The sequence below is a fragment of the Sinocyclocheilus rhinocerous genome, unplaced genomic scaffold, assembly GCF_001515625.1.
Source record: "Sinocyclocheilus rhinocerous isolate Xijiao unplaced genomic scaffold, SAMN03320098_v1.1 scaffold551, whole genome shotgun sequence".
Lineage (NCBI taxonomy): Eukaryota > Metazoa > Chordata > Actinopteri > Cypriniformes > Cyprinidae > Sinocyclocheilus > Sinocyclocheilus rhinocerous.
The window spans coordinates 1062214-1076194 of NW_015624564.1; the positions used below are offsets into that span (position 1 = coordinate 1062214).

The window sequence follows — 13981 nt, forward strand, 5'->3', positions numbered from 1 at the left end:
GGCCTTGTGTGTGTGTGTGTGTGTGTGTGTGTGTGGTGTGAATGTGAGTCTCATTAATGGTGGTGGGATGCAGCTGTTGATGTATGGTGTTTACACAGAGCTGATGATCGGAGTCTGGCTCGGTGGCATGGACTCACTCCATACAACCCAGCAAACGCTCTACTGTTAACAAACTGCAGCTCTGAAAGAGACTGCCTGCGGCAGAAAAACTCAAACACAGTCCACATCTCTATGAAGCCCAAAGAAACCCTCAAATTTCATAAAACATTAAACACAGAAATCCTGAATGTTGCATTAACTATTTAAACATTTTAATACATAAATTTTGTATATATTAAATAAATAATAATAAATAAAAGTATACACACACATTTTATTTATATATTACATATGTTATATAAAGATTAAATATTATTTATAGCATTTATATAAATAGATAGATGTGCAAGAAATAATATTTAAATTTTTTAATTGAATTAAAAACATTTTTAAATGTTAACAATTTATTTTTCTTCAAAATAAAATATTTTTTCTTTCACATAAAAATATATAACATTCAGAAAATGCATTAAAATAATTTTGACCAAAAATGAAAATTCTCTTATATTTGTGTGTATTGACATATAAATTGCATATAATATAATAATGTAATCTATAATATAAATTACCTATATATTAAAAATATTATACACATAGATTTTTCATTGACATATTGCATATAATATAATAATGTAATCTATAATATAAATTACCTATATATTAAAAATATTATACACATAGATTTTTCTTCACAATAAATGTTTTAAAATAATTTTTCCCAAATATGAAAATTCTATGATAATTAATTAATTAATTAATTAATTTAAAGTTTTTAAATGTTAAGTTTTCTTTTTTCTTTAGTGATGTTTTTCACATTTCACATCAAAATATTTAATAGATAATAAATAGATAATAAATTCTACATATTATATATGTATTATATATGCATCTATTTATAGAATTGACATATAAATTATGCTAGAAATAATAATTATATTGTTTACAATTTTTTTTGTCAAGTTTTCTTTAGATAAACTATCTTTTCATTTAGTTTTTCTTCACATAAAAATATATTATATTCTGAAAATGTATTTTAATAGTTTCACCCAAATGAAAATTCTCTCATTATGTATTCTCCCTCATGTCACTCAAACCCCTTATGCTGTTGTTGATTTATTTATTTTTGTTTATTCCCCTAAACCTAAGTATAAACTACATTAATATTGTTGGCACGCACTTAAATCCAATTAACATCAAAATTAAATTATGAGAAGATGCTCAGCTTGCTTTACTCTAATTAAAGATGATTTTGGAGGGACTTTTGAGTGTCCCCCCCAAAAGGACTTTGAAAAGAACAAGACTTTGTCAGGTCAAATGCCAGATCACAGTACTTGAAGACCTGCTTGGACAGTGTACTTTGTTATGCAAGCATAAAAAGCTGTCCATGAAGGTTCTACACGAGTCACTAAATACACCTGCCACTTAATATTTAGCTCCGAGCTTGACGTTCAGCGCTCAGGGTCGAGAACAAGCCAGAGAATGAGAAATGGAATGAGAGTGAAAAGGGAGACAGTTAACGAAATGATGGAGGGAAAATGATAATGACTGTGAAACAGTTTGTACATCTGCAGGCAATAACAATCCTGTGTTTGTTTAACCGCCGCTGATTAATGTGACATCGAGACGGGAGTGTGTGCATTAGTCTCTACAGGAGAACAAGAAAATGTCTTCAGGCCTCATCAGAGTTGAAAATAAAAAATCTAGCCATCTATACTGAGTGTGCAGTCTTTAGTCAGCATCATTAGGCCATTCTGCAATCACAGAGCCATGAAAAACTCTTGGTCACCGCTAACATCATATAATTACAATGCTCTCAGCGAGCAGAAAAGTGATCCCAATTGATTTGAGGAAAATACATGACAGGAATGGTTCACCTCAAAGTGGAAATTGTGTTATTATTTACTCACCCTTCGTGTCATGCTACAACATAGAACACAAAAGTACAAATAACAGGGACTGTGAAGCTCCAACAACTCCCAAAAAGCATCATAGATCTATCATAAAACGGTCCATATGGTTCATAATGTGATATTCTAGGTCGAGCCAGTTTTTACCCTTATCATTATCTTTTATCAATGTATTTTTACATTTTTATTTGCTAGAAATAATATTATATATATTTTCATTTACTTTGTTTTTTTAAAACATTTTTCTATGACATTTAAAAAAAAATTCTGTCTTTTTTTATTTATTTTTTTCAATTTTATACTTGCCCTGCCAACATTTCTGTATTATATATACTGTATATAGCTTATTTGTTATATAATATATATTTATTTGCTATATATATATATATAGCTCTAAATACATATTTATGTACATTTTTTATTGTTTCATTATTTTATTACATATTTATTATTATGTATGCTTTTTTTTTTACAAAAAAATTTTTATTCACAAAAATTTTTTTGTTCCAGCTCAATGGACAAACTTTTGCTAGAAAACAATGCAAGTCATTCTTGCAGCTTTATCCATGTTATACAGCTAGATAACCTTATCTAGGTGACAAGTTGGCAGAATTTGCAACAATAATCAGAATCAGATTATCAGAAGGAGCTTTATTACCAAGTATGTTTACATAATGTCGAATAAATCACAGAACACCAACAATTTCAGTGCGTAAGACATAAAAATAGATAAGATTTTCAAGTGATTTTTCTCCATTCTTTATCGTTTAGCCCTTGATCGCACTGTGAGTCATAAATTAGCTGCTGATAATGTTCACATTTTGATGAGATATTTTTATTCTAGATTTTTTATTTTGAATTTTTATCCTTTTTAAAGTTTAGCAGCCATGGCCACTATAAACTCTTGCTCTGCAGGGAAGAAATAACAGCATATGTGTTTGGAGCGACATGATGGGGAGTAAATAATGACAGAATTTTCATTTTTGTGTGAACTAATCCTTTCAATTTGGAGGCAGCTCTAGCGTTGTGTTAAAGGCTCTGCTCTAAGCTCCAACTATCTGTGCACGTCTGAGAAAGACAGCTGAAGTTTTTCAAGAGTCTGAGTCAAGCCGGCATCAAAGAGCAGATAAAAACATGAGGATCAAGCTGAGATACAAGAGGGACTCTGCCTGCAAGCTCACACGCCTGTGGGCCCAAGGGGTATTCGTTTGATCTCTTTACTCATACACACACACACAGTGGGGAACGAGCAGCACCCATTCGCACTCATGACATGCACGGCACAACTGATACACTTCAAGACAAACGCCAAAATAAAAGGGTTACCTTGCTTGAAACCTCTACTCTAACTATTAAACTTTGGTCAGGGTAGGAATATGTAAGAACCTTTTCCCAGGCCATATAATAATGTGAGCCAGAAATAATATTTTATGTTGTTTAAATATAAAACATTTTTTGTCTGAGAAAGACAGCTGAAGTTTTTCAAGAGTCTGAGTCAAGCCGGCATCAAAGAGCAGATAAAAACACGAGGATCAAGCTGAGATACAAGAGGGACTCTGCCTGCAAGCTCACACGCCTGTGGGCCCAAGGGGTATTCGTTTGATCTCTTTACTCATACACACACACACAGTGGGGAACGAGCAGCACCCATTCGCACTCATGACATGCACGGCACAACTGATACACTTCAAGACAAACGCCAAAATAAAAGGGTTACCTTGCTTGAAACCTCTACTCTAACTATTAAACTTTGGTCAGGGTAGGAATATGTAAGAACCTTTTCCCAGGCCATATAATAATGTGAGCCAGAAATAATATTTTATGTTGTTTAAATATAAAACATTTTTTATTTATTTAACATCTTTAAATAATTAAAAATCTTTTAAAATTTATTTTTTCTTCTTCCAAGTTATTTGCAAAGCCAACATTTTCACTGATACTGCCACAAAAGAATAAGGTTCTTTCCAATTATTTGCAGCAATGTATTTTTTATATTTGATAGAAATAATATTTATTTTGCTAAAATGTAGCCTATATTTTTATTACATTTTTAAATCTTTTAAAATATTCAAAAATGTCGTCTTCTTTTTTTAATTTTCCCTGTTTATACTTCCTAAGCCAACATGTTCACTGCCACAAAAGAATTATAAGTTATTTTCAAATAATTTTTTATATTATTTTAGCACTGTATTTTTAGAATTGCTGGAAATATTGTTTAATTTAACATTTTTAATATATATATAAACTTTTAATAAAATTAATAAATTATATATTATTACATAATACAGTATATAATAACTTGCAACCAAATGATATATATATATATATATATATATATATATATATATACATATAAAACTTATATTAAATAATAGTATATATATATATAAATATATAATTTTAATACATTTCTAAAATTTAAATAATAACAGTCACAACTAATTCTACTGCCATAGAGACTTTAGGGTTGGGAAAATAAGTAACCACATAGCAACGACCTAGCAAACCGCATGACAATGCACTAACTACCACACAGAACACTTTACTAACTGCATAGCAACACCCTGGAAACCATTTATCACACCCCAGAGTCTGGCACAACTCACAATTTCTTCAAAAAATGTGAAAATCTACTCTTTTCAATAACATATAACTCGTGTATTAGAAATACCCAAAGGTCTTTGAGTGCTGAAACAAGCCTGGGCCAAAATTACAACCTATACATTTACAGAATGACAGATTTCTTTGCACTAAACACCTGGGCAGTGATTTATAAAGAAGGAGAGAGCAGGAAGTGTCTGGCTGCTCCAAAAATAAAGGAGATAAAATATGAGGCTCAGAGTAGGCTGTTAATTGCCCTGCTATAAATACACGACGCCTCCTTTCAGACTATAAGGAACAAAGTCCTCCTCCACGGTTCTCTTTGTGTTCTCGCTGGTGTGGATGTGGATCAGTCGCGATGTTGCAGAGCTGTCAGATGCTCGCGCCATATGGGCTATGACGTCATCCACGCGAAAGGAACGCCCCGCGTTCTGAAGCTGGAGTCAAACACGCGAGCTTATCTCGGACTGAAACTCCCACACTCGTGCTAGACTGTTTCATTTCACGATTTACGAGCACTTTTTAGCGACCGCTTTGTGCTGGTGCACTTTGGGAGAAAAGTAACAGCTCTCTATATAAACTGCGCAACAAGTGTTTACTAACATTATTTAAGCGTGTCAACAACAAAGAGTGGACGTGAATGCGAAGTTGGCGTGTTTAAATACGTTTCTACGTGCCGATTAATTTTTTTCACACGCATCAGACAGACGTTTTTAGGGCGCTTCGTCAGTGTTTCTAAATACAATAATGATTTAAAAATAATTTAACCGAACACTTACATATGTTAAGCACAATTACTCAACACATGATAAATAGCGCTAAATAAACGACAACCCAATTAAATCAATTTCTCCACATGTAGGCCTACTTTACTCAATGGATACAAACCGCACGCATTTATTGCTAGTGGAAAACCAAAAACATGCTCAGTTGGTTAGAAAGTTGCAAACAATTTAAAAATATATATTTTCTAACACACAATTGATGTGGAAAGGAATACTACGAATTGAAAAATATGTTTACTTTTACTTTCATTTAATTTAGCAATGCTCTAAAATCCATAAGTTAATCACATGAAAATGGGTCTCTTTAATATACATGCCAAATACGGTATTGTGACACTTTATGACATGCACAGCTATCTTCTTTCAGATGAATTAAACTGCTCTCGTCATGTGACTCCAGCCATGTAAAAATGTTCTCATGAAAGTTACTATAATTCATAACTCTGCGCAAAATGCGCCAAACAACTCTTTTCAGACCTTTCAAACTCAGTAGTAAATATCGGGAAACTGAAATGTGCGCTGAAAAGCAACTTCAGGTCACATCTTTGCCCGCGATGATGGACTTACTTGAAAGTGAGGATGCAGAGCGGACGGTAGGATTTGTGGCTGGTGTTATCAGCCATCCGTTTGCCCCAAAAGTCATTGGTGAAGATGCTCCGGAGGCTGGAGCCCGGCCTGACATCTGGATTGTTGGTGATAGCCCATATATCATCATGCACAAACTCCCCCCAGAGAGAGTTACTGTAGCAGAGCGCGCACACCGCCACCAGCGCGGCGTACCGGAGCAGCCGGACTCCCGCTCCCGGCCTCGGTAGAGCGGACAACCGCCGCTGCACGGGGGGAGAAGCGGCTTTGGTCCCTCGGCTGTTCGCGGTCATGTCGGTCCCCGTCTCGCATGCCGCTCGTGGGAGTGAAAGAGAGGAGACTCGTCCCGTTCCATAGCCCGTGTGCTGCACTGAAGCATAGACTGCGTATGAGTTCTGAATGCGTAATATCTGCGAGTGTGAATGTGTATAAGGTGTTGAAATCAATGTAACCCGCCTACCGGCGCATGCGCAGGAGAGAGCGAGAGAGAGAGCGACTGATGGAAATAAGAGAGAGAGAGATGCAAATTAGAAAGAATGAGCACGTGAGGAAAAGAAAAGAAAAAACAGATGGAAAGAGAGAGATAAATGGAAATAAAAGGTAGAGAATAAAATATGGAAAATATATTATAGTTTATTATATTTTCCCCATTTCATATTTTTTTTTACCCCAAATCTTTTAGATTTACCTCATTTTTTCATTATTTATTTTTACACTTCATTAACTTTTTGTTTGATTACCATATGAAAGCTTGTTTTCGCTACAAGATAAAAAAATTAAAAAGGTAATTGTGTCTTTTTAAATTTATTGTGCATTCCGTGGCAGAAAAAAAAAAGAATAAAAAAAAAAAAGAATTATGAGATGTAAACTCAGAATTGTAAAGAAATAAAGTTAGAATTCTGAGTTCATAACACAATTCGGACTTTTTTTTTCACTGTGAGATTAAGTCACAATTACTTTTTTTTTTTTAATTCCGTGACAGAAACAGGTTTCTATAGTTTACAGCTGACTGAGAATAACAATAAAACTTGCAAAAGATGTTTTATAGCCATGTAATTTACTAAAACTAGTTTACTTTAAGGAAAGGAATATTAGTTGGTACTAAATGTTTAGATAATGTGCTTTGATAATAATGGATGTAATTTGAAGAATAGGTTGCTTTCTGCTCTCATATGTTTGTCAAAATAGTGCACAAGTATTCTTGTATTACACTAGGTAGGTCAAAAGGTTATGCTACTGATTAGATTTTATGATTTTTATAGTTTGTATAAATTGTGGTTATTAAAAAAAGACTGAACAAAATGGCAAACAGAACCTGAAAGCATCTTACATTGTTTACACGAAATTCCATAATATTTATGGTTATAGCAGTATATTTAGGCAGAAACTATGGCTACCAAGGTGAAATTTTGGAGGAGAGAATGAGAACACGAGAGAAAGTTAAATGCAAATTATGGAGTGAATGAGATGAGCGAGCGCAGGCAGGAAATCAGTAAAGAGCTGTGGGATATTTCACACAATGATTGCACTGCCTTGACCGTGACCTGTGCTTCCACACAGAACCAGTCATAAGCAAATTGCTCTGGGTTTGGACTTGCTAATGGAACAGGAAGACCGTGATAATGAATCATGATGATAAACACACTTTTAAAGATTCACTGAAGGGTGAACATCTGGCTAAACATGATTTTATGCAAGAAATGTTAAAATTACCCTTCTGGGGGGGCTGTTTAAATACATCTGGTGGCTCCCTACAGTCAAATCGCTCTTGCAACCAGATTGAACAGTGAAACATATTGCTGATGGAGCTTTTCTGCATTGTGAAATAATTTATGACAATTAAGCACATTTAAACACCCTCTACCAACTGTCAGTAGCAGAAGCAACAACGAAAAAACAATAAATTATATTATTTAAATAGTGCATAAATTTAAAAGTGCATAATTTGTAACCATAAATCATGGCAATATCTGAAGTACTGAATATAAAATATTTACATCTACATTTATTCATTTAGCAGAATTTATTTATTTATTAATTTTTTGTGTGAATTCATGGAGTTGGAACAAAAAAAATGTTAAGTATAATTTCTAGCAAATATATATATGAAATAAAAAATGCCCTAACATGTTTTAATAAAAAAAGAACTTAAAATAAAAAAAACATGAAAAAAGTTCACTTTAAAATATAAATATTATATATATGTGTGTGTGTGTGTGTGTCCTCACATATTACAATAAAGAAACTTATTTTGCAAAATGTGCTTAATTGTCTGAAAAATTATGTCTCAAAAAATCATAATGGTACTTAGATTTAATTTTCTTTAAAAAATATGTACAATATAATTTCTTCAAGTTCTATTTTGATTTTGGGGTGAAATATGATCTGGCTAAATATGCTAAATAAATTATCTGGAAAATATACACAAATAGATGATCAAGCGACTGCATAACCATACAAAAAACAACAACCCTGCAAATGCTTAGTGTTATATTAACATTTATGATTTAAGTTAATTCTGAAAACTGACTGTTACAAAAACAAACTCTGAAACATATAAACATATGACAGCTATAAACACCGTCCTTCTGACATCTAGCCAGTGCACATGATCTGTTCGGGCAGAAAAATGCCTACGAATCTCTGAAGGCACTGACCAACACAACAAATCCCTCCATCTGTGTGTCAGTCTGAAGCGGTGTCCATCTGTCTCTCTCTGACTTGCCTTGACATGTCTCACCTCACTGCCGTGGTCAAGTTTCTCACTGACTCATTGCAAATGGAGGAGAGACTGAGAGAAACAGAATATACAACATTCAATTACTCATACACACACCCATCTGCACACATGTGCAAACACCCACAATTCTGTACAGATGTGCAGAGACAGACACACACACACACACACACACACACACACAGCTTCAGGGAAGGGGTGACCCAGAGTAACCTCTTCGACCTCACTGGGGCCTTTCTGAGCAGTTTTGACGATGTTTCAGTGTTCCTGTTAAGAATCATGGACCTGAAGAGCTTGCTTTGGGTCCTGGGTTAAATATCCCATCCATCTTGACCGAGATGTCTCTAGTATCCAGAGTTCAGGCTGTTTTCCGTGACAGAACTCTGTACAGATCCAAATCCAAAGTGTCAGGTATCTCCAACCTGCCTCAGAGCAACTGGAACATTTCTACAGGGAGATGATGAAACAATCTTGCATTATTTCAAGTGTTAGAAGTACCAACAGCAGTCATCAGACAGATAAATAATGTAATGTCAATGTTAAATGTGCTAGACAAATGCTTTTAAATACTTCATCTGTGTCGCCGAGTACTATGATAATCTTGCCGTTTTTGATTTCAAACGCTGTCAATTGTACACATCACTGTTTCAATTAACGTCCCGCCCATTTGAGAGCTTTATAAATCATATATAGAGGCAGAACTTTTAGACGAGACTGGAATAGTCTTTCCTAATGCAATAGTTTAATTAATAGTGCTGGGTGATATTATACTTTTATATTGTGACAATAAAATATTTCAAGAAGAAGAATACTGAAAAAAGTATCATGGTTTGCACAAAAATTTTAAGCAGCACAACTGTTTTCAACACTGGTAATAATAAGAAGTGTTTCTTTAGCAGCAAGATTTGTACAAGATAAATATGCACTTGCCACATTGTTGAGGAAATTTCAGGGTAAGTCATGCTTCCTGTGGCGTCTTAAAACAGTTACTGCTGACTTACCACAGGCCTTTGAGTCCTGCGCTCCTCCTCTGCTGGGCAAGGTTATAGATCTCCTGCAGTTGTTTCCTCTGGTCTTCGCTCAGAGGAGATGTGAGGGACTGATACCAGCCTGCATCTGAACTCTGAACACCTGCAAAAGGAAGTGTTTCCAATTACTGGTGCTATACTTATGGGAAATTACTGAACATCAATTTATTGCGATGTTCAAATAAATTAATAATACTAAAAAAAAAAAAATCATCCAATAAATATAATATTAAAAAAGGTTTAACTAAAAACAAAATTTAAAAAAGTAAAAAAAAATAAAAAAAAACAGCAGTATGCTTTGCCTCGTGACATGCTATATGCAATATTTAATTGTTAATTAAATAATTAGTTATTTATAAAATTTCTATACATGCAATTTCAATGACCAAGTTAATTAAGAAACAACATGGCATATTATTAAGAGGACCATTTCAAAATAACTAAGTTAAAAAGATTATTTAAAAAAATTGTGGTAAAACTAATGAAATGATGAAAAAGGGAAAAAAAGTGTTTTACTATTATTTTATCTTAGCAGCAAAATAAAAAGTATTTATCCCACAGACAGATAAATAAATAAAAAAGAAAAATTAAATAAATATTTAGTTTTAAAATCAATAATGATCTTGAGCAAAGGAAAAAAAAAATCTAATTGAACATATTTGACATTTTGGGAGTTGACATGCCTTGCAGTCTGCACAATCTTTAATTATTAATTAAATAGTTATTATGAATGCAATTTTCTATGACCAATTTAAGTAAGAAACTACATTAAAAATGTAGGAATTTAAAATAAATAATTTACAACACTACAGGACTATTTCAAATTAACTAGTGTAGACCAAAAAAGCTTATAAATGGTAAAAAACCTAATAAATATTAACCTAAAATTTTGTTGTTGATTAAAATAAGTGTATGGACATATTATGCATTAACCACTCATTTGTTTAATATTCATCTATATGGAGCAGGATTTTGGACAAATGAGATTTCACTGTGGGTGGGGCTGTTCTAAGCAAATATAGCATAGTGTGACATATCTTAGATATGTAATAAATGTATTATGTAAATGTACATGTCTGGTATATTACAGAGTAACAAAAATGTGCATACGGAGCAGGGAGGCGGTGAAGAACTGATATTCATCCTCTCCATTGTCATAGTCCAGTGGTGTACTGTACTCCTCTAATGGGGTCCCCTCCAGACCTTCATCATCCCAATATTCATCATCGTCCTCATCATCTTCATCTTCACTGTCATTCCCAGTGGGTGCGCCGGACGACTGCAGGGCCACCACTTTCTGTCCGACCTCATCCTCGTCGCTAGGAATCTCCTCTGGAAAACAGACATGATGAATTCCCAAACTCAGTGTAGTAAATTTCCTGCGTAGGAACAGGAGGGGTTTGGTGATGTTGTCTGGATCTTGTTGAAGTAAAGGTCACTTCTAAAAATAGAGATTTCCAGTGTTTGAATCTCACACTACTGGTCTACCACTGGTATGAAGCAAAAAAAAAAAGAGCCTAAAGTCAATGATCCAAGCAACAATTTATGGAATTTATATATATATATATACATTTTTGGAATTTATGTATTTTGGGTTTACAATGAAACAATAGCTGTGTACAAATTTGCATATTATTCGTAGTATACAGTATGCCAAACTAGGATTATTAGTGTGTCACAAATCAAAATAAACACTGGAAAAAACAATGGTGGTAATCAGTATTTTGCCATGTTTTCCAGTACGAAAATATTCATATTATATAAATATTCCTATGAAAACCTAAAAATGCAAGAGAAGATATTTTGAAGAATGTTGGTCCCCATCGACATCCAAAGTATAGAAAAAAAAATACTATGGAAGTCAATGGGGAGCAAAAACTGTTTGGTTACCCACATTCTTCAAAATATCTTCTTTTGTGTACAGCAGAATAAAGAAATTCATACAGGTTTGGAGCAACTTGATGGTGAGTAAATGATGACAGCATTTTCATTTTTGGGTGAACTTGACCTTTAAGGCTTGTTTTCTGAGAATATATCTTAAATTAAGGTCATATTTTCCTGATTTAAGCATACACTTCTTACTAAATTTGGTTCGATTTATGCTTAAACGCAATACTGCATAGTTGTCTCTCCAAAAGTCCAAACATTAAGGGCATACTGGAAATATGCAATCTGGCATGCAGCTGATGTCTGTGTCTCACAGGAACCAGCATTATAATATCAATAAATCCATAACTCCAACAGTATGATGCTGTTAGAATTCAGGTCAGGGGTGTAGGGTCGTGAAGATCTATTTAATTCGTTTGAGTGCTTGATGCCCAAAGGTTCAGAATCATGTTAAACTAACACGCACAAGACGTTCCTCCATTTCCCATGTCTCCAGGGCCCTGTTAGAGCGATACAATCAGTTCTCAATCGTCCGTAAGCCCTGATGTCTACAGACCAACCTGAAGCTAAATATGCCAGAAATAGTACTTCCTGTGCAGGGATTACGTTTACCTGAGGTGAAGCAAGATAAGGACTTGATGAAACTGTGAGATTAATATAACCATACAGACCACCAAAAGCAGCAACAAACATAGGTCTCAATAGGTCGCTGCGTAAAGACCTACCGGTAATTACATCCTATTTGGCAATTTTATACATAATTAAGCATTTTTTGTTTCCCTAAAAGTCATTTATTGCACTAGTCAAGGTTTCGTGCACCAAAACATCTTTTTGAAAGACAATTTTCCACTCTCCTGTGACCCTTACTTAATTATAGCAATTGCTATGGTACCTCTAAGGGTTCTATATGTAAATGAGGTCATTTACATATAGAAGTCTTAAAGGTACAGACACTACACACTTTGCAAGTGAAATGCTTGAGAGTTTCTCTCCAATAATGTCACACACAATCTCACCATTCTCTTCCTCCTCTGAGCCTTGAGCTCTGGCGAGCTGCTCCGGTTTGTTAAGCACTCGGGAGGTGTAGATGTGCTTTAAACCCAGGAAGAGGAGGAGGATGGAGGGAACGATCTGCCCTGCAACTTCCTCCAGGACCGCAGGGCGGCTGGGCAACTCCATCAGAACACTGAGCCCAATGATGCACATCTTACGATCATGTAGTCTGTGGACGACAACAATAAAAACAACAAGCAATCATATATTTATAAAAAAAAATCAAAGAGAGAACGAAAAAGATGGCAGTGACACTCGTTAACAAGAACTAGGAAACAATCTGAATGTAAAAATGGCTGTGAATCAGAATTGAATTGTAATATGAAGTTGAATGTTTCTGGAAATACTCCATCTATTGAGTGTTAACATGCTTATAAATAAGTCATACTATTCAAAATTCAAATTCAGTTTACTACATTCCTGAATTTAACAGAAATTTAAAACCATTCCAAAGTTAGTTTTAAGCAGTGCACATCCCTGTCAGGAGCAGCTACCACATCAGCATAAATACAGATAAATGTGTTTAATCTCTCCGTTAAAAAAAATTTCATGTGACCTTCTGAAACAAATGAAAGGCATTTCCTGTGCAAACAGCCTTACCCTAAGAAGAACTCTGTGTCATTCATCCATTGGTTGATGAACTGCGCTGTGATTGGCTCCGGGCTGTGTGGGAAGCGGATGTTCTCCAGTGTGTGTATCAGTTGGGTGGGGTTATAGTACAGAGCTGCGATCACTACCTGTAGACACATGGTGCGGAGCTCACTGGACTTCACACCTCGTGTTAACCGCTCCAACACCGCCTCCACAAACAGAGGGATACACTAAAAAACATCCACAGGTACCAAAATTTGATGTTACATTAATGTGCATGTTTGATTTTGCTCATTAAACCAGCAATACACACCATTAATCAATCAGCTGTCACTTATAAAGCATCCTGACCAGGGTTATTATCGTTACTTTAATTATCGTTACTTTATTGAAATAAAACTGCATATATATATATATTAGTGCTGTCAAACGATTAATCGCGATCGCATCCAAAATAAAAGTTTTTGTTTGCATAATATATGTGTGTGTACTGTGTATATTTATTATGTATATATAAATACACACACATGCATGTGTATATTTAAGAAAAATATGTTACGCTTATATATTAAATATATTTATATATGATATGATTTATATGAATATAAATGTATACACGTAAATACATGTAAATATTTTCAAAATATATGTTGTATGTGTGTGTCTTTATATATGCATAATAAATATACACAGTACACACACATATAT

At 34.2% G+C, this 13981-nt stretch overlaps 1 protein-coding gene across 1 annotated transcript in view; it reads right to left on the reverse strand.

Annotated features, from left to right (window-relative positions):
- Window positions 1–8356: 8356 nt before the first annotated feature.
- LOC107744005 (importin-8-like) overlaps window positions 8357–13981 on the reverse strand; it is a 16696-nt gene continuing 11071 nt past the window's right edge. Inside the window, exons 21-25 of the mRNA XM_016557467.1 lie at window positions 13283–13503; window positions 12646–12851; window positions 10853–11074; window positions 9716–9845; window positions 8357–9161 (exon numbers count right to left, since the gene is read on the reverse strand). Coding sequence (XP_016412953.1) covers window position 9161; window positions 9716–9845; window positions 10853–11074; window positions 12646–12851; window positions 13283–13503 — 780 coding nt within the window. The 3' untranslated portion in view covers window positions 8357–9160. The remainder of the gene's footprint in view (window positions 9162–9715; window positions 9846–10852; window positions 11075–12645; window positions 12852–13282; window positions 13504–13981) is intronic.